Source organism: Neoarius graeffei, chromosome 3 (assembly GCF_027579695.1).
Source record: "Neoarius graeffei isolate fNeoGra1 chromosome 3, fNeoGra1.pri, whole genome shotgun sequence".
Classification (NCBI taxonomy): Eukaryota; Metazoa; Chordata; class Actinopteri; order Siluriformes; family Ariidae; genus Neoarius; species Neoarius graeffei.
In genome coordinates this window covers 86,749,556-86,776,777 of record NC_083571.1, presented here as the reverse complement: position 1 = coordinate 86,776,777, position 27,222 = coordinate 86,749,556, and the positions used below count along the sequence as shown (strand labels likewise).

The window sequence follows — 27,222 nt, the reverse complement described above, 5'->3', positions numbered from 1 at the left end:
CAGAAGGTGAGCACCCTTCCCGGGACGGATGGACGGACATCGCCATGACATAATCCCCCTTCGGGCCTTTCGACCAGCAGGGGATTAAAAAGCCATCAAGAATTGTGGCAATTCATCATTTCAGGTGATCTACACAATGAAGTTAGTGTTAGCGCTGTCTATCTCTCCTTTATCCCTTTAAATGGCATGAGCTCCATCAACTTTGAAAAAGCATGTTTCAGTTGGTTTTGCTAATATGCTAACAATGACCGGCTTTAACAAAGTTAGCCTGTTTTCTTGCTAATGCCAGGTTATCTAAAACTAGCATTTTAGATTCGAACACTCTTGGCTAGGGGGAAAATCAAATTCTAGTGAATGAAAAATACTGATAAATTTATTTCCAGGATTTTACTCTTTTACTTCAGATTAGCATTCATTAGCAAACTCTGGGCTGCCAACTCTCACACAATGAGCGTGAGACACACGCATTTGATTGTCTTCACACGCTCACACGCCATACCTCCGATTTCTCACGCTAGAAAAAAATCTAGTTTATCTATCTAATCTAGGCTACCCATTGCGTCGCGCCAACCACTTGCGATTGATCAATTACGCCTTACGCACAGCTAAACAGGCAGAGAGGTGTTCCCTTCTGTACACACTCCCCTATGGTAGGTGGCGCATCTAATGATGCTGCACTCGCCGGAAGTTAGATAATTGCCTACCGTCAATTTAGAGGAAGAGGAGAGAGAAGAAGGTATCCGAGTTGAAGACGGGTGTCTCAGACAGGTTTGTACATATGCACGCCAATGTGTGGTGTTACTGGCGTAATTATGAACTTATATAAAGTTTCTTAATCGTTTAGCCTATAAGTGTTGTGAGAATATTTAATGCCATATCGAGAGCTGTGTACTAGGCATGCTAAATCATTATAGGCCTCCTGCCGTGCCACAGCCTCTATCTTCCCCAACAAGCAGCACGGGAGAGCACCTCCTTAGCACACGTTTATTAAGGCGCATTTTTAGTTTGTTTACTGTATGTTATCATACTTTATGACTTTATTTGAAGCCATACTGGAAATGTTGTAAAATAAAGCAAGTAAGAGATAATATTACAAATGCAAGAAGAGCCATTAGCCACCATACCTATTGTTTATTTACAGGGTATTTATTTTTAATTATTTATGATGTATGTAATTGCTCAGTTAAAGTAAATAAAGCATGGTCACCTGTAATATCAAAGAACTTGAACTTGTGAATAATTAAAAAAAAAGACAGAGAACAATACTGAGGAGACAGGGTTTCAAAGAGGGCAAGACAGGTAGAGAATATTTGTCAGATAACAGGCCCTGACGAATGCTCTATTACTAATAAGAAACATAGATAAGAAATAAATTAATAAGAAATATATTAATATAGCTTATTTAAGTATGACCAAAATTTTTAAGCCTAACTTTGTGTGCACATTCCCACCTATGGCCAAGGTTCAGCTTTTTGTGTTTCAATACTGTTCAAACTTAATCATTTTAATGTTTCTTGTAGCACATGCACATTTTGCTTTCTGTTTAAGCATTTTATTTGTTCTTTTGCTGTTGATATTTTTCCCCACGCCAATCTTCTGCTGAACCCAGTGGTGGGGAAAGTCCTTAAATGCATAATGAATAGTCAGTGAGGGACAATCTTATTTTTTGCAACAGTTATTAAAAACTTAACATTTAGTTTCAATTCAGAAGGTGTTTAGGCTTAGCTGATGAAATATTTTCAAACATGAACTTGCCTTTAAATCTGAAACACAGGTCTATAGGGCTACAGGAACATTGGCAGTCATCTGTAGTTTTCTAGTGTGGGGGCTTTTAAGCCAAAACTTGGTGCTTTTGTTGGCCACAAGCTGAAGGCCTGGCAAGTCAGGGTGTGTAAGAATGTAGGTATGGCACAGCAGGCCACTCCAAAAATCCACCAGAATGCAGGAACATCTACTAAATCCAAAATTCCATGGGGTGTGGAAAAATTTTGCCGTCGATGCCCCCCCCAAAAAAATCTCACTCCAAGGAATTTCGAAAAGTTGGCAGCCCTGGCAAACTATTTTGTGTTAGTCTTGTATACAATCAGCAAACTTACAGAAACTGAATGATGTTTTCAGGAAAAATACAGTACCTCTTTTAAAAGGAAAATCACCTTAATAGATTAGTTAAAAAAAAGGTACTTTTTACATAAAACATGTCAAATTGACCTTAATATAATATCTGGGCGGCACGGTGGTGTAGTGGTTAGCGCTGTCGCCTCACAGCAAGAAGGTCTGGGTTCGAGCCCCGTGGCCGGCGAGGGCCTTTCTGTGTGGAGTTTGCATGTTCTCCCCGTGTCCGCGTGGGTTTCCTTCGGGTGCTCCGGTTTCCCCCACAGTCCAAAGACATGCAGGTTAGGCTAACTGGTGACTCTAAATTGACCGTAGGTGTGAATGTGAGTGTGAATGGTTGTCTGTGTCTATGTGTCAGCCCTGTGATGACCTGGCAACTTGTCCAGGGTGTACCCCGCCTTTCGCCCGTAGTCAGCTGGGATAGGCTCCAGCTTGCCTGCGACCCTGTAGAACAGGATAAAGTGGCTAGAGATAATGAGATGAGATGAGATATAATATCTGTAGGAACGCACACATACTGGTTATTTTAAAGTAAATTACTGAAACACAGTATAAAAGTAAAAACAAAAAGACACATTACACACTGCAAACATGTATTACGCATAAAGCGTGGTAAGTTATAGCCTGTGACGTTCATGGTAATGGCAGGCATGACAGACATTTGCTTGATGGACAGTAATGGTTTAAGTGGATGCAGCTCACAACTCCTTAATTACATTAGCAGATTAATGCTGTCTGCTGGTCTAAATGGTGATAAACAAATTTGCAATTAATGGGAGATGAACTGCATCACTTTCCCATGTTTTTGGAATATGTTCAGCACTTTTAGTTTGGGAAACACTTGGCTTATTTGCAATCACTTCCTAAACACGATCAAGCCATTTATCAGCAATTAAAATATCCATCCATCCATTCATTATCTGTAACCTCTTATCCTGTGCAGGGTCACGGGCAAGCTGGAGCATATCCCAGCTGACTATGGGCAAGAAGTGGGGTACACCCTGGACAAGTTGCCAAATCATCACAGGGCTGACACATAGAGACACACAACCATTCATACCTACGGTCAATTTAGAGCCACCAATTAACCTAACCTGCATGTCTTTGGATTGTGGGGGAAACTGGAGCACCCGGAGGAAACCCATGCAGACACGAGGAGAACATACAAACTCCGCACAGAAAAGCCCCCGTCGGGGGGCGCTCTTGAGCGATGAGGAGATAAGACGCGCTAGCTGTAGCTCCTGCAGAATTTCATTTAAAATGTCATATTAAACCAAACCTATGCAAATTGGACTCATTTACACGAAGGTCTGTGAATCTGTGATACTCATAGCGCCGACAGTGCTCCACAAATGCCAAAAGCTAAACCGAACTCCAGGGCCGAACCGTCTGAGGACGGAGGCCCAACTGAAGCACCGAGCCGGAGTGGGAAAGACAACCCAGAGGCATGCACTCAAAGCACGGATCAACAGGCAGTGCTAGCTGCCATAGCAGCACTGCAAGCGGACTTATCCCAAGTTAAGTCGGACATTTGCGCCAAAATTGATGAAAAGACTGCAGATGTGAGTACAGTTTTGAGAGGTGAAATTGCTGCTTTGAAAGCGGAAAATGACAGTAAGTTTATTACTGTACACGCTCGCCTGGACGGCCAAGATGACACGCTGAAAAGTTTAGTCGAGTCAGCTAATGGTACTTCGGACGTTGTTGCGGATCTCGAAGCTAAAGTTAAGGCATTGCAGGGTCAAGTCAAACAACTTTCAGACAAATGCTTAGACCTGGAGGGCCGGTCTAAACGGCAGAATCTGAGGATCGCTGGAGTTAAGGAGGGATTAGAGAATGGGCAGAAACCCAGAGACTTCGTAGCCCAGCTGTTAGCAGAGGTTCTACGGCTTGATGAAAAGCCAGTGATTGACCGAGCACATAGAGCACTGCGAGAATGCCCGGAAGATACCCAACCCCCACGGCATCTGATCATCAGGGTACACTACTGCCACACCCTCGAGGAGATCCTGCAGAGGGTGGGACAGTCCACAACCCTCACATATCAAGGTCAGCGAATTCAAATTTTCAGAGACTTTCCACCTGCCATTGTCAAACGCCGTGCAGCTTTTACCCCTGCTAGAAACTTACTGTGGGATAGACCCGGGGTGAAATATGGCCTTTTATACCCAGCTAAGCTGAGGGTGACGCACAACGGGAAGGAGACTACATTCACCGACGCAGAGGAGGCGCGTTTGTTTGCCGAACGCCTCTCCACCCTCGTCGATGAAACTCATGAAGGAGGAGGAAAGACGTATAAAGCGACTTAACGGCTGCGAGCGCAGAATATATAAACACACCCTTTCAGGCATTTATACCTCCTTTCTGTGTTCGGTCATCTACCTTGAGGCTGACTTTATTGGATAATATTAATACAATATACTTCAGTGGTGTTTTTTTGTTTTTCAGAATAAGTCTCAAGATATGGCTAATAATTTTTTTTCTTTTTCTTTTACACGTTTCAAACCAATAGGCCAGTTACAGTGTTTGAGTTCACATAATATGTGAAGATCTTCTTTCAATGTATTCCTGGGAGAATGCACAACCCTTAATTTGAATTATAATGGGTTTGGGGAGGGATTTTGCAACTGCAGGGCTACTAGGATCAAGAGTTTTTTTTCACTGTTAGCTGTTAAAGTTAGAGTTCATTCTCTTTTTGGAAGGTTCTTATCGTGCACTAACTAGGAGGCTGACAATCTTTAGTTGAAGAGTTCAGATGCAAAACCCTCTAAACGCCATCTCCGTGAAAAATGAGTTAAGGATGTTGTGTGAATCCTGGTTACATCTAGTATATGTAAATGAAATATTTTTGTAAAAAAATAAAATAAAAACCACTCCCCGTCTTGTCTAAAAAATCGGTTTAATATCAAACCCCTCTAAACGCCGCTTCGATTTAGCAACAAAAGCCTCTATATTCAACAACCAATCAGAACGTCACTTGGACTCACGTGCTTTAACGCTAGTAAACAAAGTCTCATCAAGGAAGCTGCAACTTTATTCAGAGGGAGATTTCGCGAAATGGCAGATAATACCAACATGGATTACGATGGCATGGATGAACCTGTCCTCCAGACAGTGAATGGGCGGAGAAAACGTCGCGTTGTTGAAAATCATGTTTGCTATAAAGCGAAAATGAACCGATATAGTGGCGAAAATACTGAAAATGGAATAGCCTGCAATCACAACAGGTTGATGTGCGCTGCGGCAAGCTTAACTCAGAACGACCTGGCATACTTTAAAAATCAGCTATACGCATCTAAAGATAAAGTTGAACAGGACGCTATACTTCTGTCCCACTTGGAGATTATGCCGGTTCAACGGAGGAGGGAACAAGTTGATGATGAAGACAAGAGACGGCAGAGAGACGTGACCATCAAATACTCCGTTCTGAAGGAAGATAAAACAAGGGTTCCTGAGAGGTGTTGGTATTATTAGGTATTACCTAAAAATATGGTGCAATTTGCTCATGATCATAGGTCCCATATTAAATTAGCTATGAGTGAGCCAACCACACCACCATCACCATCACAACCACCCCATATGTGTGGTATCATAATTTTCAATATTTTCAATTGTATCTTTGGTGGTTTTGTAACACTTACCTATGTCTGTTAGGAAAAAATGGATTTAGAGGTTTTTGCACACGAACCACATATGGATTTAGCTGGTTTTGACGCTAAATAAAAAAATAATTGCTAAAAAATAGTAATTTGGCTGAAGTAACATTTGTGAGATTAACATATATTTTTCACTAACTAATAACCTTGTGATTTCAAATAAAACTAGCTTTCTATACTTAAATATGAAGGCCTGATAAAAAATGGCCTTTTTCTCAAAAAGTGGTCAAATGGATTTAGGGAGTTTTGCATCTGAGCTCTTCAGTTTTTGTCTTTGTTTTGGGTCCTTTTTTTGTGTGTGTCTGAATGTGCTTAAGGTGGGTAACAGGGTGGGAGGAGGAGGGGTGGGGGAGGGTGGGAAGGAGTGCTATTCGTTTTTTGGCTTTATTTGCCAAACAAAGAAGAGGGAGATATTAATGTATGCTTTTCAAACATATAATGCATGTTGGGAAACAGTTTGAGATGAGTGGGGGCAATTTAAACTTTTGCTCATGGAACGTGAATGGTATTAATGAACCTGTGAAGAGAGGTAAAGTACTTGCTCACCTTAAATCATTAAAAGCTGATATTATTTTTTTTACAAGAAACACACCTAAAAAATGATGAACACAACAGACTAAGATGCAGGTGGATACAACAAATTTACCACTCTAATTTCTCCATAAAAGCCAGAGGCGCAGCTATTCTGATAGGGAGTTCCCTTTAAACAAATGTCCTCAATTGTCGACAAGGATGGACGATATGTAATTCTTATGGGGGAAATCCACTCTACTCCAATGACCTTGTTAAATATATACGGGCCGAATAGTGACAATCCTGAATTTTTAAGAAAAGTCCTAAATTTGATACCAGATATTTCCAATACTAACCTAGTCATTGGGGGTGACTTTAACTTTGTTTTGGATACTTATTTGGATAGATCTTCTACCCTGAGAATAGAACCCTCCAAAGCATGCAATCTCCTAAAGTCATACACTGAGAATATGAATCTATTTGACGTTTGGCGGATTTCTAATTTTTCAGGCAGAGAGTATTCTTTTTATTCCAAAGTACATAATGTATATACAAGGATAGACTTTTTTTCTGGTTGATGGTAAATTGCTACCTTACTGTTACAACGCTAAATACCATAATATTATTATTTCTGATCACAGCCCAGTGTCATTTGCACTTAAGCTCCCTCCCACTTATATCCAACCAGAAAAATTGGAGATTTAATCCCCAGCTCCTCACTGATAGCAAGTTTTGTGAATCTTTAGAAACGCACATAAAACTCTTTTTTGAAACGAATGATAAAGATGACATTTCACCCACATTATTGTGGGAAACATTTAAGGCTTATTTCAGAGGCTGTGTTATATCTTATCAATCATCCCTTAAAAAGAGTAATAAAGCACAACAAATGGAATTGGAAAAAACGAATTTATCAACTAGATAGAGACAACGCTCAACAACCCTCTTTGGAAAAACACACAGAGATAGCTGCGCTCAAATATGAGTTGAATAAAATAATGTCTGACAGGATTTGTAGAGCCTTTACATTTGCCAAGCAAAAGTACTTTGAGTTTGGTGATAAACCACATAAATTATTGGCAAGACAATTGCGTAAAATTGAAAATGATAGGACAATTCATAAAGTTAAATCCAAAACTGGCATTGCCCTCACTGCTCACAAGGAGATCAATGATCGATTCAGGCAATTCTATGAAACTCTATACACATCCGAACATAATGCCACACCAGATGCAGCACGGTCTTTTTTGGATAAATGCAACCTCCCGTCTCTAAGTGATGAGGAGCGTAAGATTCTAAATGCAGACATTAGCTGTGAGGAGCTACTATCAACTATTAAATCATTGAATAATGGTAAAAGTCCAGGCCCTGATGGGCTTAGCAACGAGATATACAAAAAGTTTGGTGCTTTGTTGGCTCCATATTTATGTAAACTATATATCCGGTCATATGAGGACGGCATATTACCACAAACACTGACTGAGGCCACTATTACCCTACTATTAAAAAAGGGAAGGACCCAGAGGAAGTGGGCTCATATAGACCAATTTCATAATTAAATACAGACCAAAAAATTCTAGCTAAGACACTGGCCAAGAGACTTAATGCCTTCATGGGTAAATTAGTACATCCAGACCAAACTGGGTTTATCCCCAATAGAAATTATTTTCATAACCTCAGACGTCTTCTTAACATTATGCACTGTGATAGGCCGCCCACACAGGACCTTGTCATACTCAGTCTGGATGCCAAAAAGGCATTTGACAGGGTGGAATGGCCCTACCTTTTTGCGGTCCTGGAAAAGTTTGGGTGTGGCCAGAGATTTCTGTCTTGGATCAAGCTACTGTACAATAAACCCTGTGCTAGGATACTTACAAATCAGACACTTTCCACCCCATTTCAACTTGGTAGAGGTACTAGGCAAGGTTGCCCGCTTAGCCCATTGCTATTTGCCCTAGCCATAGAACCGCTTGCGGAAACTATCCAAGCACATCCCAGGATACATGGTTATGAGACAGGATACACTAAAAACAGGATTTCATTGTATGCAGATGACATATTGTTGTATATTACTCAACCCCTAGTAACCGTCCCGTCAATACTGGAGGTGTTCAGTTTGTTTGGTACCTTTTCTGGGTATAAGATTAATTGGGGTAAAAGTGAACTGCTACCTATACGGTTTGGAGATCAGGACTGGCTCAAACATCTTCCTCTACGTGTAGTTCAGGACAATTTAACTTACTTGGGAGTGACGATCACCAAGAAATACAATGCCCTTTACAAAGCCAACTTTCCCACCTTACTAAGAAAGCTGGAGCACAATATCCAATTTTGGAGGACACTCCCAATTTCCCTACTGGGAAGAGTCAATGCCATCAAAATGATTTTTCTCCCTCAGATACTTTACCTTTTTCAAAATCTACCCATATTTCTCACTAAATCTTTCTTTAAGAAACTAGATTCAATTGTTCTTCCTTTCATATGGAACTATAAAGCACATAGAATTAAAAAAGACCATCTCTGTAAACACAAATCTAGTGGAGGTCTGGCGCTGCCTGACTTCAAGCTGTATTATTGGGCTACTGGATTGCGCTCCATTGTACACTGGCTAGACGACGCCCCTTCACCGTTTAGTGGGATGGAGATGGAACGGGAAGATTGTCTACCATACTCAATAAGAGCGGTTATACTAGCACCTGTGAAGATCAATAGACCATGTTATAAAAACAATCCTATCATACATGACGCTATTCGGGTACAGAAGCAACTAAAAAAGCATTTCAACCTCAGTGCACTGTCTTCTTTATTGCCAATAGCGGCCAACCCTACCTTCATCCCCTCCATTGTGGACAGAACATTTAGTGTATGGAAGGAGATGGGGATAGGTAACATTGGAGACCTGTACATTAGGGGCACCTTTGCTTCTTTTCAACAACTTCAGCAGAAATTTGGCTTACCACAGACTCATTTTTTCAGATATCTTCAGATTAGGAATTATGTCAAAACACATCTTCCTAATTTTGAGGTGGTAGCACCAGATACTTTGGAGATCTCCATGAAAATATCTGCCAATTCTCGTTTCATAATCTCTCCGCTATATCACACATTGCTGAGTATGGATCAACCCAGAACGAGCACTTTAAGGACAAATGGGAAACAGAGCTTGGAATTCCAATACCTCAGTATGTGTGGGAGGAGTGTTTAGAATACATACATGAATGTTCCATTAATACTCGACATCGCTTGATACAATTCAAAATTCTACACAGATTACATTACTCCAAGGCCAAGTTGCATAAGATATTCCCTGACGTCTCACCATTGTGTGAGAAATGTGAATGCACAGAAGCTACCTTATCACACAGTTATGCCTTATGTCATAAATTACAAGAATACTGGTGTGACATATTTCATTTTCTGTCTAGGATTCTTGAAGTCCAAATAAATCCGGATCCTGTTTTGATTATTCTGGGAATATCTGATGAGCTCTTGAAGCTTAATGTAGCACAACAGTGTCTTCTGTCATATGGTGTTATAACTGCCAAAAAATTGATTCTTTTATATTGGAAGAAAAAACAGGTACCCTCCTTCAAACACTGGCTATCAGATTTGACAGGCACTCTCCACCTGGAGAGAATCAGATTCATCCTAAAAGACAAGTTAAGACAATTTGAAAAAATCTGGGAACCTTTGGTCTCTTATCTTGATAAGGCAACTGATTAGGATGGCCAATAACTTCACATTGCACTCCTGGGGAGGGGTGGGATATTCACGGGTTAATGGGGGGGGGGGGGGGGGGGGGGGGTTTGATGTTGTCCTGTAGGTCTTGTATTTTACATCCTATTTACAGTGTACTGCAGTTATTTTTATTGTTTATTTTTTATTGTGCCTTTATTATTGTTCTCATCAGTATTAGTTTTGTTATCTGTGTATGTATGGGCATTTCCTTGCAGTTTGTTTATATGTAAGTTTTTCTTAAAAGAAACATGTGAATGTCAGTCGAAGTGCCTTGTGGAAAGAAATGTTTCACAATAAACATATTTGAAAACAGAAAAGCCCCCGTCGGCCTCGAACCCAGAACCTTCTCGTTGTGAAGCGACAGTGCTAACCACTACACCACCATGCCAGCCTAATTAAAACATGAACATTAGTATTAACATTTTAGTTGTAGATCCGAGCCAATCACGTGTAAGGTTTCTGGGTATTTATTTTAAAGGAGAAATTTTCTCTCTCTTTTCCCCCCATTACTTTTCATGTAAACATAGAATTGTTTGTATCCACTCTGATATCAGTGGCTCTCTGCAATAACAGCTCTCAACCTTTTATTAACCTGAACAACCCAAAAGGCTTGATGGTTCATGCTCCATTGTCTGTTTATAAATGAGTTTGACCCTCGCATAGAATGCGTGATTATTTGCATGGATAGCGCAACAGTGTTCACTCTTCCACAGCAGTAATTAGCACAACAGGAATATGAGGATCCAAATAGACCAGAACGCACAATGCATAGCTCTCCAGAGACTGCTAATAATTTCCCTACTTTGTAGCACTGCGCAGCTGAGTCTCTCTCTCTCCCCGATCCATCTCTCTCCTCTTCATTATTAGTTGTCATTTTCATGCTGACTAAAGACAATGCTCCATAAGGAGCTGCATCAGAGGTGCCACACAGCTTTTAGTAGAGAAATAGAAAGACTCAAGAAAATTCAAAGCACAATTGAAGTCTCAAGCAAATTTTTCACATTCATTCACTGATTTTCAGTTAACGTTCAGCCTTGACAGGGTCATGATGGATCTCTGGCACCCTGGATGGGACTGCAGGTCATCATGCACACACTTATTCACACCTCAGGGCAATTTGTCTTAGCCAATCTACTGACTGACATGTTTTTGAGATGTTTGAGGAACTCAAAGGAAATCTATATAGGCATTCGGACATGTACTCCACATGGACATTCACCCAAGTTCAGGATTGAACCAGGAACCAGGATGATGTGAGGCAGCAAAGATAGACCACTATCAGAACCTGAGAGAAGGATGAAGAGACAGGCTAACGGCATAGCCTAATGGTTAGAGAAGCAGCTTTGGGACCAAAAGGTTGCTGGTTTGATTCCTTGGACCAGCAGGAATGGCTGAAGTGCCCTTGAGCAAGGGTATATTGTATATCTGGGTATATTGTATGTTGCTCTGGATAAGAGTGTCTGCTAAATCTCTGTAGTGTTTAGTTCTTGTCTGACTGATAACCCCTATGGTGTCTGACTCTTGACATGTAAAATAATCCAAGACCACAGAAAGGCGTCCAAAAAATAAAGTGCTATTGATTATAAATGATGAAAGAGTACAATGATAAGAAATTCAAATAAAAATAAGGATTATCTGAAACAAAACATGAGCAGTATTTGTAGCAGCCTGGAATTGAGGATGTGAGGTCAAAGATGGTCACTTCCTGCTCTGGCCACGTCCTCCAGATAGCATCATTTGCTTTTATTTCCTCATGGCCTCTCCAATCCAGTCACTAGATGGGGTTTACTCAAACAAAACTAGAGCTCTGTGCAGGTCTGAGCTCAGCCATTGTCTGACTGAGAGATATAGTAGAGGACCTGGGTTAGATATCTCATCTCATCTCATTATCTGTAGCCGCTTTATCCTTCTACAGGGTTGCAGGCAAGCTGGAGCCTATCCCAGCTGACTACGGGCGAAAGGCGGGGTACACCCTGGACAAGTCGCCAGGTCATCACAGGGCTGACACATAGACACAGACAACCATTCACACTCACATTCACACCTACGGTCAATTTAGAGTCACCAGTTAACCTAACCTGCATGTCTTTGGACTGTGGGGGAAACCGGAGCACCCGGAGGAAACCCACGCGGACACGGGGAGAACATGCAAACTCCACACAGAAAGGCCCTCGCCGGCCCCGGGGCTCGAACCCAGGACCTTCTTGCTGTGAGGCGACAGCGCTATGGGTTAGATATGTATGCACATAATTTAGGAGAGGATAACTCAACTGTTATAGGCTAATTTGAACCCAAGGAATAACTTGGGATGTGTGCCAAAATCGCTATACAGGGCGAACAGTACAAAAATTACCAATCCAAGATGGCTGCCGGTAGCCATATTGAAAATATCAATTTTTGAACCATTCACCACAGAAGTATGTGCAATACCTCATTTTATGGGTTTTTGGGTATGGGGAATCCATTAATGACATCATTGTCATGATTTAAGGAAAAGGGAACAAGCTATGGTCAAGGGCAAGGTAAAAAAAAAAAAAAACACCAAAAATTGGCCAAAATTGCAGTTTCACAGAAAACATGAGAAAAATAGTATAACCCTACCTCAAACATGAAATCATGGAATTGGGAGACCTCTGCACATAATTTAGGAGAGTATAAGAAAGCACACATTTGATCAATATAAAGAAATTGAATTTTCAATCATACTATTTTGATCAATGGAATGTTAACTTAAAGTGAAAAATACAAAACAAAACTTATTACTTTAGTAGGCAGCAATATCTTGAGAGCCTAAATGTTTAGCAGCCAACAATACAACTTTGAACATCACATTATTACTGTTTATGTGTCACACAAACCAGGGTCAGGAACATGAAGAGTAACATAATAATAATAATAATAATAATAATAATACCGGCGGCCATCTTGGATTGGTAATTTTCAGGCTGTTCACCCTGGATGGCGATTTTGGCACACATCCAACGTTATTCCTTGGGGTCAAATTAGCTTATAACAGTTGAGTTTATCCTCTCCTAAATTATGTGCATACATGTCTAAGCCAGGTCCTAGACTAATAGAAACTATGGTAATAACCCACTCAGAAATACATTGACACCAGGATTCGAACTAACATTGCAAAATCTATTCCTTTGCCAAACAGTGCTCTAGATCACTCAGCCACGGAGGATTACATCATGACTTGAGGTTATGTAACATGGCACTTGCATAGTCAGTACAGACTGGCACCACACCGCGACTGTGGAATCACTACCTGAGGCTGGCATGCCAATCACATTCTTAAACACGCTCGAACTTAGCCCTGCGATGATCTGGCAACTTGTCCAGGGTGTACCCCACCTCTCGCTCATAGTTAGCTGGGATAGGCTCCAGCTTGCCCGTGACCCTGCACAGGATAAGCGGTTACGGATAATGGATGGATGGAACATGCTGGAACTTGGTTAAACATACACAAACAGACAGGTGCCTCCATAGGCTTCAGCCAAAGGCTGAGTGAAAAAGGAGTATGAGACACTGCAAACCCGAATATAATCATTTCAGCTCCTACAGTACAGTCTCTGTCTCAGTCTTAATGAAGTGTCGTGAGTGACCAAGTTTGGAGTTCTCAGTCTGATTTAGAACAGGTGTGCACCATAAATGGATGGTGATGCTTTTGGGGGTTTTTTCATAATTTAAAAAAAAAATATGGATATTCAGAGGGCAAAAATGGATAAAATGCCCATCCCTAAAAATGGGAACAACTCTACGTCAGAAGTGTCTTAAACTGTAGAAAGTATAATGAAACCATAGAGCCATTTATAAAATCTGAAACTTGGTGCTTGTTCGGGTGAAGCCCGATATGTGCTGCTTCCAAGAGATATGAAGTCAAAGCATTTTTAAGAAACTGCTGCTCACGTAACATTATAAGACACATTTGGAGGAAAGCACTAATTGCTTTCGTAATTTGCTAGTGTTGCTCTGATAGGCAGGGGAGTTATCTTTTCACCCTTCCCAGTTATGCTTTCCTCTACTCCTGGCCACTGATGGCTCTGGCATGGTTGATATTTGAGCCAGTGATCAACTTTAAATGAGCTGTACAGGGGCACAGGGGAAAACAAAGTGCTTGAAATCACAGCTGAAAACATCAAATGATTTACACTGGTATTGATGACCACTTCAAAAACATCTGCCAAACTCCTGCCGAATAGGCATGCTCTATTTTGTGTTAACCTGTAGACACTGTGTTCAAACTTAACACTCTGTGGTTCACATCCCCTCACTGCTACTTCATAAATAAAGCAGATGCAGTGATGCAACAGTCTTAACAGCAGTATGTTTGATTCATGCATTCAACTCACGTGAGTTGGTGGAGGGTGTGGTGGAGGTGACTGGTGTCAGGTTCATTTGGGAGATGTCAAAGTCATCACAGTCGTCGTTGTCCTGTACCAGTCCCACCCGGCTGAAGTAGCTGGTAAAAGCGTCTGTGGTACATGTCAGACTGGGCTGCTCACTCTTACGTGTACCCGCGGGGGGTGGCTTGGCCATCTGGAAGTCCTTGAACATCTCCTTGCTCATCTTGGGCTGTCCAGACATTGAGCGCTCACCATGTTGCGGGCTAGAGGCCGTGGAAGTGGAGGTGCCTGCGGTTGGCGTGCCTGGGGAAGGACCTGCTGTGGGGCAAGCTGCTGCCATGGGCATGGGTGCCAGGGCCTGGAACATAGCAGCTGGGAGTGGTCCCATAGCCTGTGCAGGAACAAAGGCAGCGGGTGAGAAGTGGGCTCCGGCCATAGCTGCCCACTGCTGCTGCGTAGCAGGGAAGAGGTTGGCTTGGCCCCATATTAGTGGCTGCCCACCAGGTAACACCTGAGCCATGGGAACTGGTGACTGAACGCCGAATGCCAGCGGTGTCTGGGCTGCAAACTGCTGCTGTGCCCAGCCCGGGGGCACTGCTCCCATCGTCACATAACCTGTGGGTAGGGCAAAAGGAAAGGGAGGGACAGGGATGGAAGCATACAATCATGAGTAATGAATCTTTCATGGACATCATTTAATGTCAGTAAGCAATAGCAGTATCATATGAGTTTGCCTGTAGGACCATGATGCAACACACTACAGACAGGACGACATAAAGTGGTGGTAATAATAATACTAACACTCATTAACTAATAAGTGTTAATAAGTGTAACATCGGACCTTGGTAAATACTGTAATAAGTGTAACACAGGACTATAATTATCAGTGATCCCATTCCCCTATCAGCATTAACCACCATTCAGTCTAAAGAGGCTTGGAGTGAGGCCATGAACCTTAATGTGCAGAAGAAGATGACCTAGTTCTCCTCAGTGAAAAGGTCTTTAAAGCCCAGATGAAGTACTGTAATTACCACTCACAATGGGTCCAGCCTTAATGAACAGCTCCCTTTCGATGAGACCATTATAAAATCTGACTCACATCATGCGAGTCCTTATTTCATTATGTATCTCCTTCTTTCAAATGAGCAGCACCACATGGAACACCACACACACTCAGAGTGTTATGAGCAGCGCTGGAAAATGGCAGGGTTGTATGATCAAGAAATTGGATGAGCTCATTTGGATGGCTCGTTTGTGATTTTACAATATACTGGCACCACAGCTTAATAATTTGACATCACACCTATATCAAGTGACAGATTTTTGTGGACATTAGGTTGTCTCATAACATTGTCTTGGGTGAAATAACAGACATTACTGAAGCTCAGCATATGTTTTTGATGTCATGCTGACAGGCTTGTAGTACTTGAGTCCAGGATTGGACTCGTGACTTGATGTGGACTTGAGCACTGATGACTCGGACTCGTGCATTAACTGCATTCGGACTCGTAGATTGGAGACGAGGGCTCTGATTTTTTCTTTATTTTTTTGTAACACGTCATAATAACTTGGCAGAAGATATTTATATCTACATTAATTTTTATACTAATTTCGTGCAAGAGAATGCACATTCACCTGTTCATACGTCATGTTCAGGAACAGACTAACATTAACAGAGCTAAAATGCCTGGAGAGAAGCCACTAGGATTGTCCGCTTTGCGTATACAGACTTCTTGTGCAGTAGGAAAAAAAGCACTGCTATGTGTTCCATATGTAGAAGAACTATCGAGGAGACGACAGGGACAACCTCGAACTTCCATCGTCAATTGGCAAGACTACGCCCAGATAAAGATTTCACATAAAGGCAGCAACAGCCACTGTCAAATGGTGCAGTTGGAGTCTTGTTCTCGGACTTGACTTGGATCAATAGTGAACTCGACTCAGACTCGGCTCGAAATTTTCTTTAATGACTTGGACTCGAACACTGGGGACTCAAGACTGGACTCTGACTCGAGGCTTAGTGACTCGACTACAACACTGTATGCTGACGACGTGATAGCTTGTCATGGGAGGTCTCTGTACTCACCACCCCAAGGACCAACCCGGGAAAAACAAAGGTTCTTTTGATATCACAACACTTACTTCTAGTTATATATAATATATACTATAATATAATATAACTATTTTAGAAAGCTTATTAGTGAACTCTTATTCCACATCGACAAAGGAAAGTGTGGAACATTAATCAGAGCTATACAAGCATACGTCGTTGTGGTTAAGGAGAATGAAACAATTCTTTCTTTAAGTCAAATCAATCCAGAGAGACTCGCCTGCCATGACTAGGAGTGTATGAAATGTAATCTTGTTAGCTGAAATGAACTTGAGGAGCCAGAGAAGGAAGAGCAGGTAGGTCTGTGCTTGGCTCAACAAGCTCCAGGCTTCCAATATTTCGAGTTTTTACAGAGCAACACGAAGACAGATGGGTAGAATGATGTGGTGTGTGCTTCCAGATGTATTAATCATACACTGTTTAGTGTCTTAGAACAAGTCAATCTGGCTGTAGCAGCTGCCTCAGACATGTAAGCTAAACTAAACTGTGTTACAGGGAAAGCAGAGATGACAAATTGTTTGTGACAAGTGTGTTTGTGTTGAATTTCCCAAAAAAGACGCCCTGTTGCAAGAGAGCTAACATCGGCAATGAGACAAACTATCATCTAAGCATTGCTTGTAACATCTTACATCATAGCCAGATGTCATGACATAAACTAATTTAGTTAGCAGTTGAATGACTAATCAAAAAAAGCCTTTGTTTATAGTCAAAGGACACGGGGCTTGATATACAGGCAGGAAGATTAGCACAATTTTGGAAAGCTAGTTAGAGCATCTAACTGCGCCACACATTATGAATATCACACCCTCTGTGGCATATCATGTTTCTTGCCAAGAATATGAGCTACAGTGCCTTGCAAAAGTATTCATCCCCCTTGGTATTTGTCCCGTTTTGTTGCATTACAAGCTGGAATTAAAATGGATTTTTTGGGGGTTAGCACCATTTGATTTACACGACATGCCTACCACTTTAAAGGTGCAATTGTTTTTATTGTAACATAAATAATAAGATGAAAAAGCAGAAATCTAGAGTGTGCATAGGTATTCACTCCCTTTCGTATGAAACCCCGAAGTAAGAGCTGGTCCAACCATTTCACTTCCTAAGTCACATAATTAGTTGATTAAGAGCTACCTGTGTGCAATCAAAGTGTCACATGATGTCTGCATAAATCAACCTGTTCTGGAAGGACCCTGACTCTGTAACACTACTAAGCAAGCAACATGAGAACCAAGGAGCACTCCAAACAGGTCAGAGACAAAGTTGTGGAGAAGTACAGATCAGGGTTGGGTCATAAAAAATATCCCAAACTTTGAATATCCCACGGTGCACCATTAAATCAATTATAGCAAAATGGAAAGAACATGGCACCACTACAAACCTGACAAGAAAAGTCCACCCACCAAAGCTCACAGACCAGGCAAGGAGGGCATTAATCAGAGATGCAGCAAAGACACCAACAATAACACTGAAGGAGCTGCAAAGCTCCACAGCGGAGATGGGAGTATCTGTCCATAGGACAACTTTAAGCCGTACGCTCCACAGAGTGGGGCTTTATGGAAGAGTGGCCAGAAAAAGCCATTGCTTAAAGTGGGGGGGAAGACACATTTGGAGTTTGCCCAACAGCATGTGGCAGGCTCCCCAAACACATGGAAGAAGATTCTCTGGTCAGATGAGACTAAAATTTTACTTTTTGGGAAACGCCATGTCTGGCCCAAACCAACACTTCCCATCACGCTGAGAACACCATTCCTACAGTGAAGCATGGTGGTGGTAGCATCATGCTGTGGGGATGTTTCTCATCTGCAGGGACAGGAAAGCTGGTCAGGACTGAAGGAAAGATGGACGGCACTAAATACAGGGCAATTCTGGAGGAAAACCTGTTTGAGTCGGCCAGAGGTTTGAGACTGGGACAAAGGTTCACGTTCCAGCAGGACAATGACCCTAAACATACTACTAAAGCTACACTGGAGTGGTTTAAAGGGAAACATTTAAACATCTTGGAATGGCCTAGTCAAAGCCCAGACATCAATCCAATTGAGACTCTGTGGGATAACTTGAAAATTGCTGTACACCAATGCAACCCATCTAACTTGAAGGAGTTGGAGCAGTTTTGCCTTGAGGAATGGGCAAAAATCCCAGTAGCTAGATGTGCTAAGCTAATAGAGACATACCCCAAGAGACTTGCAGCTGTAACTGCAGCAAAAGGTGGCTCTACAAAGTATTGACTTTGGGAGGTGAATGCCTATGCACACTCCAGATTTCTGTTTTTTCATCTTAATTATTGTTTGTGTCACAATAAAGCAACAATTTTCACCTTTAACGTGGTAGTGTAACTCAAATGGTGCTAACCCCCCAAAAATCCATTTTCATTCCAGCTTGTAATGCAACAAAACAGGACAAACACCAAGGGGGATGAATATTTTTGCAAGACACTGTACATAGAACTGAGCAAGAACAGAAAAATTGCTTAATTCCCCATCAATATGGCAGCACTGTCTATTCTTGTGCCTACAGTACTTTTTGTACTTAGAGATTTACATACACACACCCAGACATGGCCACGGCAGTCCTAAGAGTAACTTCTACGCTTAGTTCTTTATGACTGCACTAAAAAAAACTAACCTGAGGGACGAGACACAGACACAATCACACCCAAACACACACACACACACTGGACTGGGGCTACACTGGGGAGTTAATTCAGACCTCTTTGCTGTGGAACTTGGTATACAGGTGGGTAATGAGAGCATTCATATTGTAGAGCGAGAGGGGAGAACACTTCATTTAGTCTGTCACTCTCTCCATCTCACATATAAATAGTTAAACTGACCTGAGGGCACAGAGGCAGGGTTGAATGCAGCAAACAGTTCTGAGGGAGGCTGGTGGAGCAGCGTTGGGTCTAGAGCGGTAGCTGGAGAGGCGGGTGTCTGAAAGCAAACACAAACACACCGGGAACATATGCAAATGATATAAATACAGAAAATTGTGTAGCAGTGTGTTACTGTGTGTGTGTGGACACTCACTGAGGGAGAGGTGATATCAGGTGGAGTAGACATGTCTCCAAAAAGCTCTAATTGGTGGATATTCTGTAGTAAAGAGAGAAAAGATGGAGAGACGCAGTAAAATCATTGTTTGATTGCTGAGTCACTTTCCTCCTCCATACGACTGACACCTACCTCTGGGTAAACAGCTGGTATGAGCGCACACAGCTGCCCAGTGGCAGCAACGTGAGAATGTTAAGAGGGTGTTATATGGATTGTGAAGATGAAGATGAAATGAGGTTATGACTTATACTCACCACATACAGACACAAGGATCAAGGGGAATAAACATCCTTATATACACTTTAACTCAGTATATCAGGTGAAAATTCAAATTCAGTCCAAATTGCTTGAAACGGTTCTCATTGAATTCAGAAATGAATGCAGAACAATATACTTTTTACAGGATTAAAATTTGTTTATCCGTTCTTGAGATATTACAAATCAAAGATTGAAAAAAACAGCGTAATTTTTTAAGAAAACTGCTGTAATATTCTGTATGAGGATCACATGGTCCAAAATGGGCCTCATTAATGAATGAGATCAAATGTTTTTTCTTAATAACGTTTCTATTTTTTAAGATATTTTCATGGAAATTGGCAGGCACATAGATGGGTGTATACTGAATAGAAAATTTGAAAAAATAGTAAAAACAAATTATTCAAATTAGTATTTAATTAGTCTCACTTATGCTAATTAGGTAAAAACGTTAAATCGGTACACTCAAAAAAGTAATAAAAAAATATTTCTAATACCCTCTTTGTGCTCTGTAGGGCTTTGTAGTTCTCAAAAGTCAGGCCTACTAGTGTTTATATTAAAGAATACAAATGATAATATTCACAGCTTTCAAGGCTAACCTCGAAAAAACTGTGTGAACCACATCCAATAAACAATTCCAATTAATTGAACTGAAATGGACACTCACATTTTTGACTTCCGGCTTTTAAAATCCCATTTCTCATTCCGACCACTAAAATTTCAGTATTTTTCATCAAAACAACTACAGTTATATTCTAAAATAGTTGTTTATTTGCGTGAATCAGCTTGATTTAAAAAAATAAGTAGGTAAAGCTATGAAAATTCACTTCAAAGTCTCTCGTGAATCATAACATCAAAACTAGCAGACGGAAAATTTTGCTCAATACTTCATCAGAAACAGTGAGAGCGGGAGAACATCCCTATAAAAGTTATCTGATTGATCTTCATGAGTAATCCAGTCGGAAACCGATCAGAAGAAAGAGGGCCTGAGCGCTTTCCCGTGACTCAAAAATCACTTTCCCAACGTCCTGCGAGCAGACAGTGTACTCTGTTGTATCAAATTCAACCTGCCGTTACTCCCAAAGTACTTAACGAGATCAATTTCTTTGGAAAGCAGAAATTATAAGCTTTTTAATGATAGTATTCATGATAGAAAATATTCAAGAGTTAAGCAATGACAGATTTGGAAACTTTAATGAGCGTCTGCATGGACAATTTTCACAGCACGGCCAACGAGTGTCTGATATGAATGAACAGAACACTTCTGGAATGAATTTATTATGCTGTAGTGCCGACATATCTCATCTCATCTCATTATCTCTAGCCACTTTATCCTGTTCTACAGGGTCACAGGCAAGCTGAAGCCTATCCCAGCTGACTACGGGCGAAAGGCGGGGTACACCCTGGACAAGTCGCCAGGTCATCACAGGGCTGACACATAGACACAGACAACCATTCACACTCACATTCACACCTACGGTCAATTTAGAGTCACCAGTCAACCTAACCTGCATGTCTGTGGACTTTGGGGGAAACCGGAGCACCCGGAGGAAACCCACACGGACACGGGGAGAACATGCAAACTCCACACAGAAAGGCCCTCGTCGGCCACGGGGCTCGAACCCGGACCTTCTTGCTGTGAGGCGACAGCGCTAACCACTACATTACCGTGCCGCCCCGTGCCGACATATATATTCATATAAAAGATTTTCAACACTTGCAAGAAGCACAAAACGGGATACATAAGAGTATCCTTACAACATATCACTTTCCAAATCATTTAGAGCATTTAGAGCCTGCACAGATTTGCAAAAGAATGAATGGGCATCCAAATTCACATGCACAGCATTTGAACACACATAATCTACAGTATCTATGATGTGTTTGACCTTTCAGCGTACACTAGATGTCCCATGAGGCTACATACTGACAATGGCACAGAGACATTTATTTCTTTTCATTTTACTGGCTGGTTGGTATGGAAATATCTTGGCCTGAGGAGGGCTATATTCAAAGGGAACAGGATGGGGTCACTAATGATGGGTCAGGCGTCTGATTCAGGAGATGAAAAAGGGAATATTTAGGTTATTTCTGGACTTTCAGGTCATTTTAAGGGCACTTCAAGACACACACACACACACACACGCATACACGCACAGAGCAGGCTGCTAAACACTTATGGCAGGTAGCGTGACATTCACTTTATATCAGCTACAAAGCGAGGACGCAACAGAGTAAATAGGATTTGTCTATGGATCACTTTTACTTTGCCATTTCAAAACAACATGGCTGATCCATCCATCATATGGAAGTTAATGCACTGAAGCAGTGTTTTTTACACATTTTGCTTACTACTGTGTACCTTACCTGAGGGAACAGCTCAAGTTCAGCATCTAGATCCAGCAGTTTGGTCTGGCCATTATGTTCATTCTGAAATAGCAGCATGGGGTTAGATGGACCATGGGATGAGATGGAAAAACATTTATACTCACACACATGGGAGAAGGTGACCATTTGGAATAGAATGAGGTTGTGGTTTGAAAAGGTGCTATAGATTACAATGTTATGGACAGGACCTTACCTTACCTCATAGATTTTGTGTCGCATCTCGTCTAGCTCACTACCTCACGCCTCATTCATGGTTTCTGCATGCTCCAACCTGACTTCCTCTCTGAATGCAACAGGCACTGACCATCTGAATAGCTACTAATAACATTATGTTCATTTTCATTCAGACCTAACCCCAGATCAACCCCAAGCACAGAGGAACCAGGGAAAACCAAACAGACTGGTTATCTTTCACATAGCCACCAGAAAGGGTTTAATGGAAAAGTAATGTGCTCGTATAGGCCTCCCTAAAGAGTACGAGCTGGAGAAGAGCAGGGGACCATGAACAACATCTACTATCATTTAATATCCTGCATTGTTATATAATACACCTGACTTATGGAAAGACAAGAAGAAGAAAAGAAAAGTGCAGGGTAGAGGAGCATAAATCCATATTACTTATATCACCAGAACTGACAGTGTGAACATACACAATGAAACACACACTCATGCATTCATGCAGGTAAATAAAAGACATTTTGAGGAAGCAGACTCCAGATTGGTAAACAGGGCTAGACTGGCAAGTTTGTACCAGAGGATAATTAGCCCAAAGGCTGCTTTGTGTTAGCGCTTAGCATTTAGCATGGAAGCACAGAAGGCAGGTAGAGGTGGCTAATTAAAACACGTCCTTGGAGAGAGATAAGAGCTGGCTGTAATGAAAAAGCAACGGGAGCTGGCCTGCTGCCACCAAACACCATTTCACTTCTACTAATGCTGAAAGAATGGACAGAGGAGGGGAAGAAGAAGTGAAAGAGAGAAAGTCTGTTCAGCATACACTGGGGTCCAAGAAGTCTGAGAGCACTCGTGTTTCAAATTTGCTTTCTTTTCTAATTCAATTTTTATTTCAAATTATATTATTTGACAACATATTATCGACATATTACAAATTATATTATTGACAACAACTTGAGTGAAAAGTGTATCCATCCATCCACTATCTATACCACTATTACCACATAGGAAGCCGGAGCTAATCCCAGCTGACTTCAGGTGAGAGGTGGGGTACATCCTGGGCAGGTCGCCAAACTACCGCAGGGCTAACACAAATGAACAACCATTCGCAGTCACTTTCACACCTAGAGGTAATTCAGAGTAGCGAGTCGTCCTTATTTGCATGCCTTTGGACTGTGAGAGGAAACCGGAGCACCTGGAGGAAACCCATGCAGGTATGGGGAGAACCTGCAAACTCCACATAGAAAGGTTTGAACCCAGAACCTTCTTGCTGTGAGGCGTTGCTTTAATGAAAGTGTGCACTCGAGCTGGCATGGACTCCACAAGTTTGTGCAAAACCTTATGATCCATGCATCTGCATGTCTTCAGAGTGTCACCTGAAGACATGCTTCAGTAGAAGAGATTAGACATGAGGAAAATTTGACCTTTTGTACAAAGCAGTTAACATGGTCAATATCACACTAGGCATATCAGATGAAAATTTAAATGCAGTCCAAATTCCTTGAAACTGCTCTGATTGAATTCAGAAATGAATGCAGAACAACATACTGTACTTTCTAGAGAAGTAAAATGTGTATTCATTCTTGAGAACAAATCAAAAATGAAAAAAACAGCGCAATTTTTTAGAAAACTGTTGTAATATTCTGCATGAGGATCACATGGTCCAAAATGGGCCTCATTAATGAATGAGATCAAATGTTTTTTTCTTAATAACTTTTCTATTTTTCAAGATATTTCCATGGAAATTGGCAGGCACATAGATGGTTATATACTGAATACAAAGTTTGTAAAATTAGTAAAAAAAATAATAATAATGCAAATTAGTATCTAATTAGTATTAATTACGCTAATTAGGTTAAAATGTTAAATCGGTACACTCAATAAAAAAAAGTAATAAAAGATTATTTCTAATATGCTCTTTGTGCTCTGTAGGCCTTTGTATTTCTCAAAAGTAGGGCCTACTAGTGTTTATATTAAAGAATATAAATGATAATATTTACAGCTTTCAAAGCTAACCTCGAAAAAACTGTGTGAGCCACATCCAATAAACAATTCACATTAATTGAACTGAAATGGACACTCATGTTTCTGACTTCCATTTTTTAAAATATCATTCCGACCACTAAGATCTCAATATTTTTCATCAAAACTACAGTTATATTCTAAAATAGTTATTTATTTATATGAATCAGCTTGATTTGAAAAAAATAAGTAGGTAAAGCTCTGAAAACTCACTTCAAAGTCTTCCGTGAATCATAATGTCAAAACTAGCTGACGGAAAATTTTGCTGAATACTTCATCAGAAATAGTGAGAGCAAGAGAATATCCCTATAAAAGTTATCTGATTGATATTCATGAGTAATCCAGTTGGAAACCGATCAGGAGAGAGAGAGAGAGAGCCTGAGCGCTTTCCTGTGACTCAAAAAGCACCAGCAGTTTCCCAACGTCCCGCGAGCAGTGTACTCTGTTGTACCAAATTCAACCTGCCGTTACTCCCAAAGTACTGAACAGATTTTAACGAGATACATTTCCTTGGAAAGCAGAGATTATAAGCTTTTTAATGTTAGTATTCATGCTAGAAAATATTCAAGAGTTAAGCAATGACAGATCTGTAAACTAAGATGAGCGTCTGCATGGACAATTTTCACAGCACCGCCAGCGAGTGTCTGATATGCCTAATCAGACATTTGCTTACACTTGAATAGGGACCTAGAAATAGTATGGAAACTTGAATATTAAATACTCAAGATACTGAACATTTACTTTCTTTGTTTTAAATATTTCAAAATGCTAAAACCTTATACAGTTGGAGGAAAATGTTTGTACACCCTTTGGAATTTTTTACATTTCTGCCTAAATTGGTCATAAAACATCGCCTGAACTCTCCAGCAATCTTAAGAATGAACAAACAGTGTCTGCTTGAACTAAAACCACTCAAACAATTACATGCTATCATATTTTTATTGGCCATAAGATGGAAATATTGACAGGATAGGGAGGCATAAGTAAGTACACCCTTAGCTAAGGCTCATCCAAGAGCTAATTAGACGATTAAACAATTTGACTCAGGTGTGAGCCAACCTGATGTCCAATCACTGAGGTGTGTCGTAAGCTACCCACCCCACTGGAAAACCAGTTAAAAGGTGTGTTTTGATGAGAGGCATGTTCTGTGCATCATGCCTCGCTCAAAGGAGCTGTCTGAAGACTTAAAAGGATAGTTCGGGATTTTTGACATGAATCTGTATGGCATCCCCATCAATAGTGTCGTGCAAACACACTGACTTACCCCTGACAGCATCCTGTGAGTCCAGTTCTTGTCCAGTTTTGGTCCAGACGAAAGTAGTCCAGCAAGTTTGTTGGGGTCATGAAAGTAAAACGTTTTTCGTCTCAAAACAGTATGTGTTCAAAAGAGTGATATATTTGCATCACAAAACCGTTACCAAATAAAAAGTCAGACCTCGAAATCGCTTGGCACTATTTTCTCTCCCTTCTCATCACTGCGCGCTGCCGCCAGGTGACAGCCACAGCTGTTTCATTCATTGTTTTAATGATGGGAATTTCGGCTCTTTTTCGGGAGCCGGCTCTTTTGGCTCTTCTTACTATAAGAGCGAACCGCTCTTTCGAACGGCTCCTGAGATTTTATTTTTGATTTAACTGCTGCAATTAACTAGTTAATTAATTACATTATTATTTATATTTTATCAATAGGATGTTTTCCATTTTATTTTTTAGTTTTTGTAGCCATTGTAAAGCTTTGTAAAGTATAGCAGTGTAACAATGTTCTAGCTATAGAAATAAAACTTACTTACCAATTAATAAATTACTTTCTCACAAACATAATGCAAAACTGTGTTATATTACCAATATAAAATACACAGAAGACATCAACTGTTTATCCTTTATGGCTTTATTTCACACTCGACCTTGAAGAAAATGCCACAAAATAAATTATGAAGTATAAATCAGGCCTAAGAAACTATGAAGCAAAGTTGGAAATTATTTTAACAAACACAGAACAATGTGCAACAAAATATGTGGCACCTTGAGCGCATGTAAAAAGAGAAAAAAGTGCCGCACTCTGCTCCACCAGTAATGAGAAGCCGCTGGAACAGCAAATATGCTCCTGTTATAATGACTGCTGTCTCGTTGTATACCGCAGATTAATCTGGCCATGCCAAGGCGGTTGCCGACCGAACCTGTCAATTTATGAGCGACAATTTATATCATGAGCTTTAGGAATTCACGGCAACAAAACAATGATCATGGTTGTCAAATAGACAATCATCCTTCAGCTGAGCTGAACTCTGTCTCTCTCTCTCTCTCTCTCTCTCTCTCTGAGGCACCTAAGGACAAAAAACTAATTCGGCTCCCCAACTCGGCTCCCGTCACTCACTTCAAAGAGCTGGCTCTTTGAACCGGATCATTCGCGACCGACACATTACTACATTGTTTACTGCTAGCAAAGTTAGCGACAACATGTCTGACTACAACGGTGAAATGTGTGCGGAGATTCAGCCACATCTTTGTTGCTACAGCCTGGATAGTCGCAAGTGCGCACCATTTTCACAAATATATTATTGTATAGGTTATAGAAGGTGATAAATTTGTCGCTGTTCTTGCTCTTAAATTAGCTTGTTAGCACCGCTGATCTGAACTCCTAATCACTGCCAAACAATGGGAAAGGTGTTGATTCCTGCGCAGATGTCAACATGACATCGCGCAGTGATACCGAGGGAGAGAAAATAGTGCAAAGCGATTTCGAGGTCTGACTTTTTATTTGGCAACGGTTTTGTGATGCAAATATATCACTCTTTTGAACACATACTGTTTTGAGACGAAAAACGTTTTACTTTCGTGACCCCAACAAACTTGCCGGACTACTTTCG

General features: G+C 41.0%; 1 protein-coding gene across 5 annotated transcripts in view; it reads right to left on the bottom strand.

Moving 5' to 3' along the window:
- Positions 1–27,222, bottom strand: part of dab1a (DAB adaptor protein 1a) — a 309,356-nt gene that overhangs the window by 38,024 nt on the left and 244,110 nt on the right. For 3 of the 5 annotated variants that reach the window (XM_060917588.1, XM_060917589.1, XM_060917586.1), the window contains 3 exons: positions 19,502–19,564; positions 19,309–19,405; positions 14,375–14,983 (listed from right to left, as the gene is read on the bottom strand). In XM_060917588.1, the coding sequence (XP_060773571.1) occupies positions 14,375–14,983; positions 19,309–19,405; positions 19,502–19,564 (769 nt within the window). Of the gene's footprint in view, positions 1–14,374; positions 14,984–19,308; positions 19,406–19,501; positions 19,565–22,144; positions 22,208–27,222 lie in introns of all 5 variants that reach the window. The other 2 variants (XM_060917585.1, XM_060917587.1) reach the window with 1 other exon arrangement.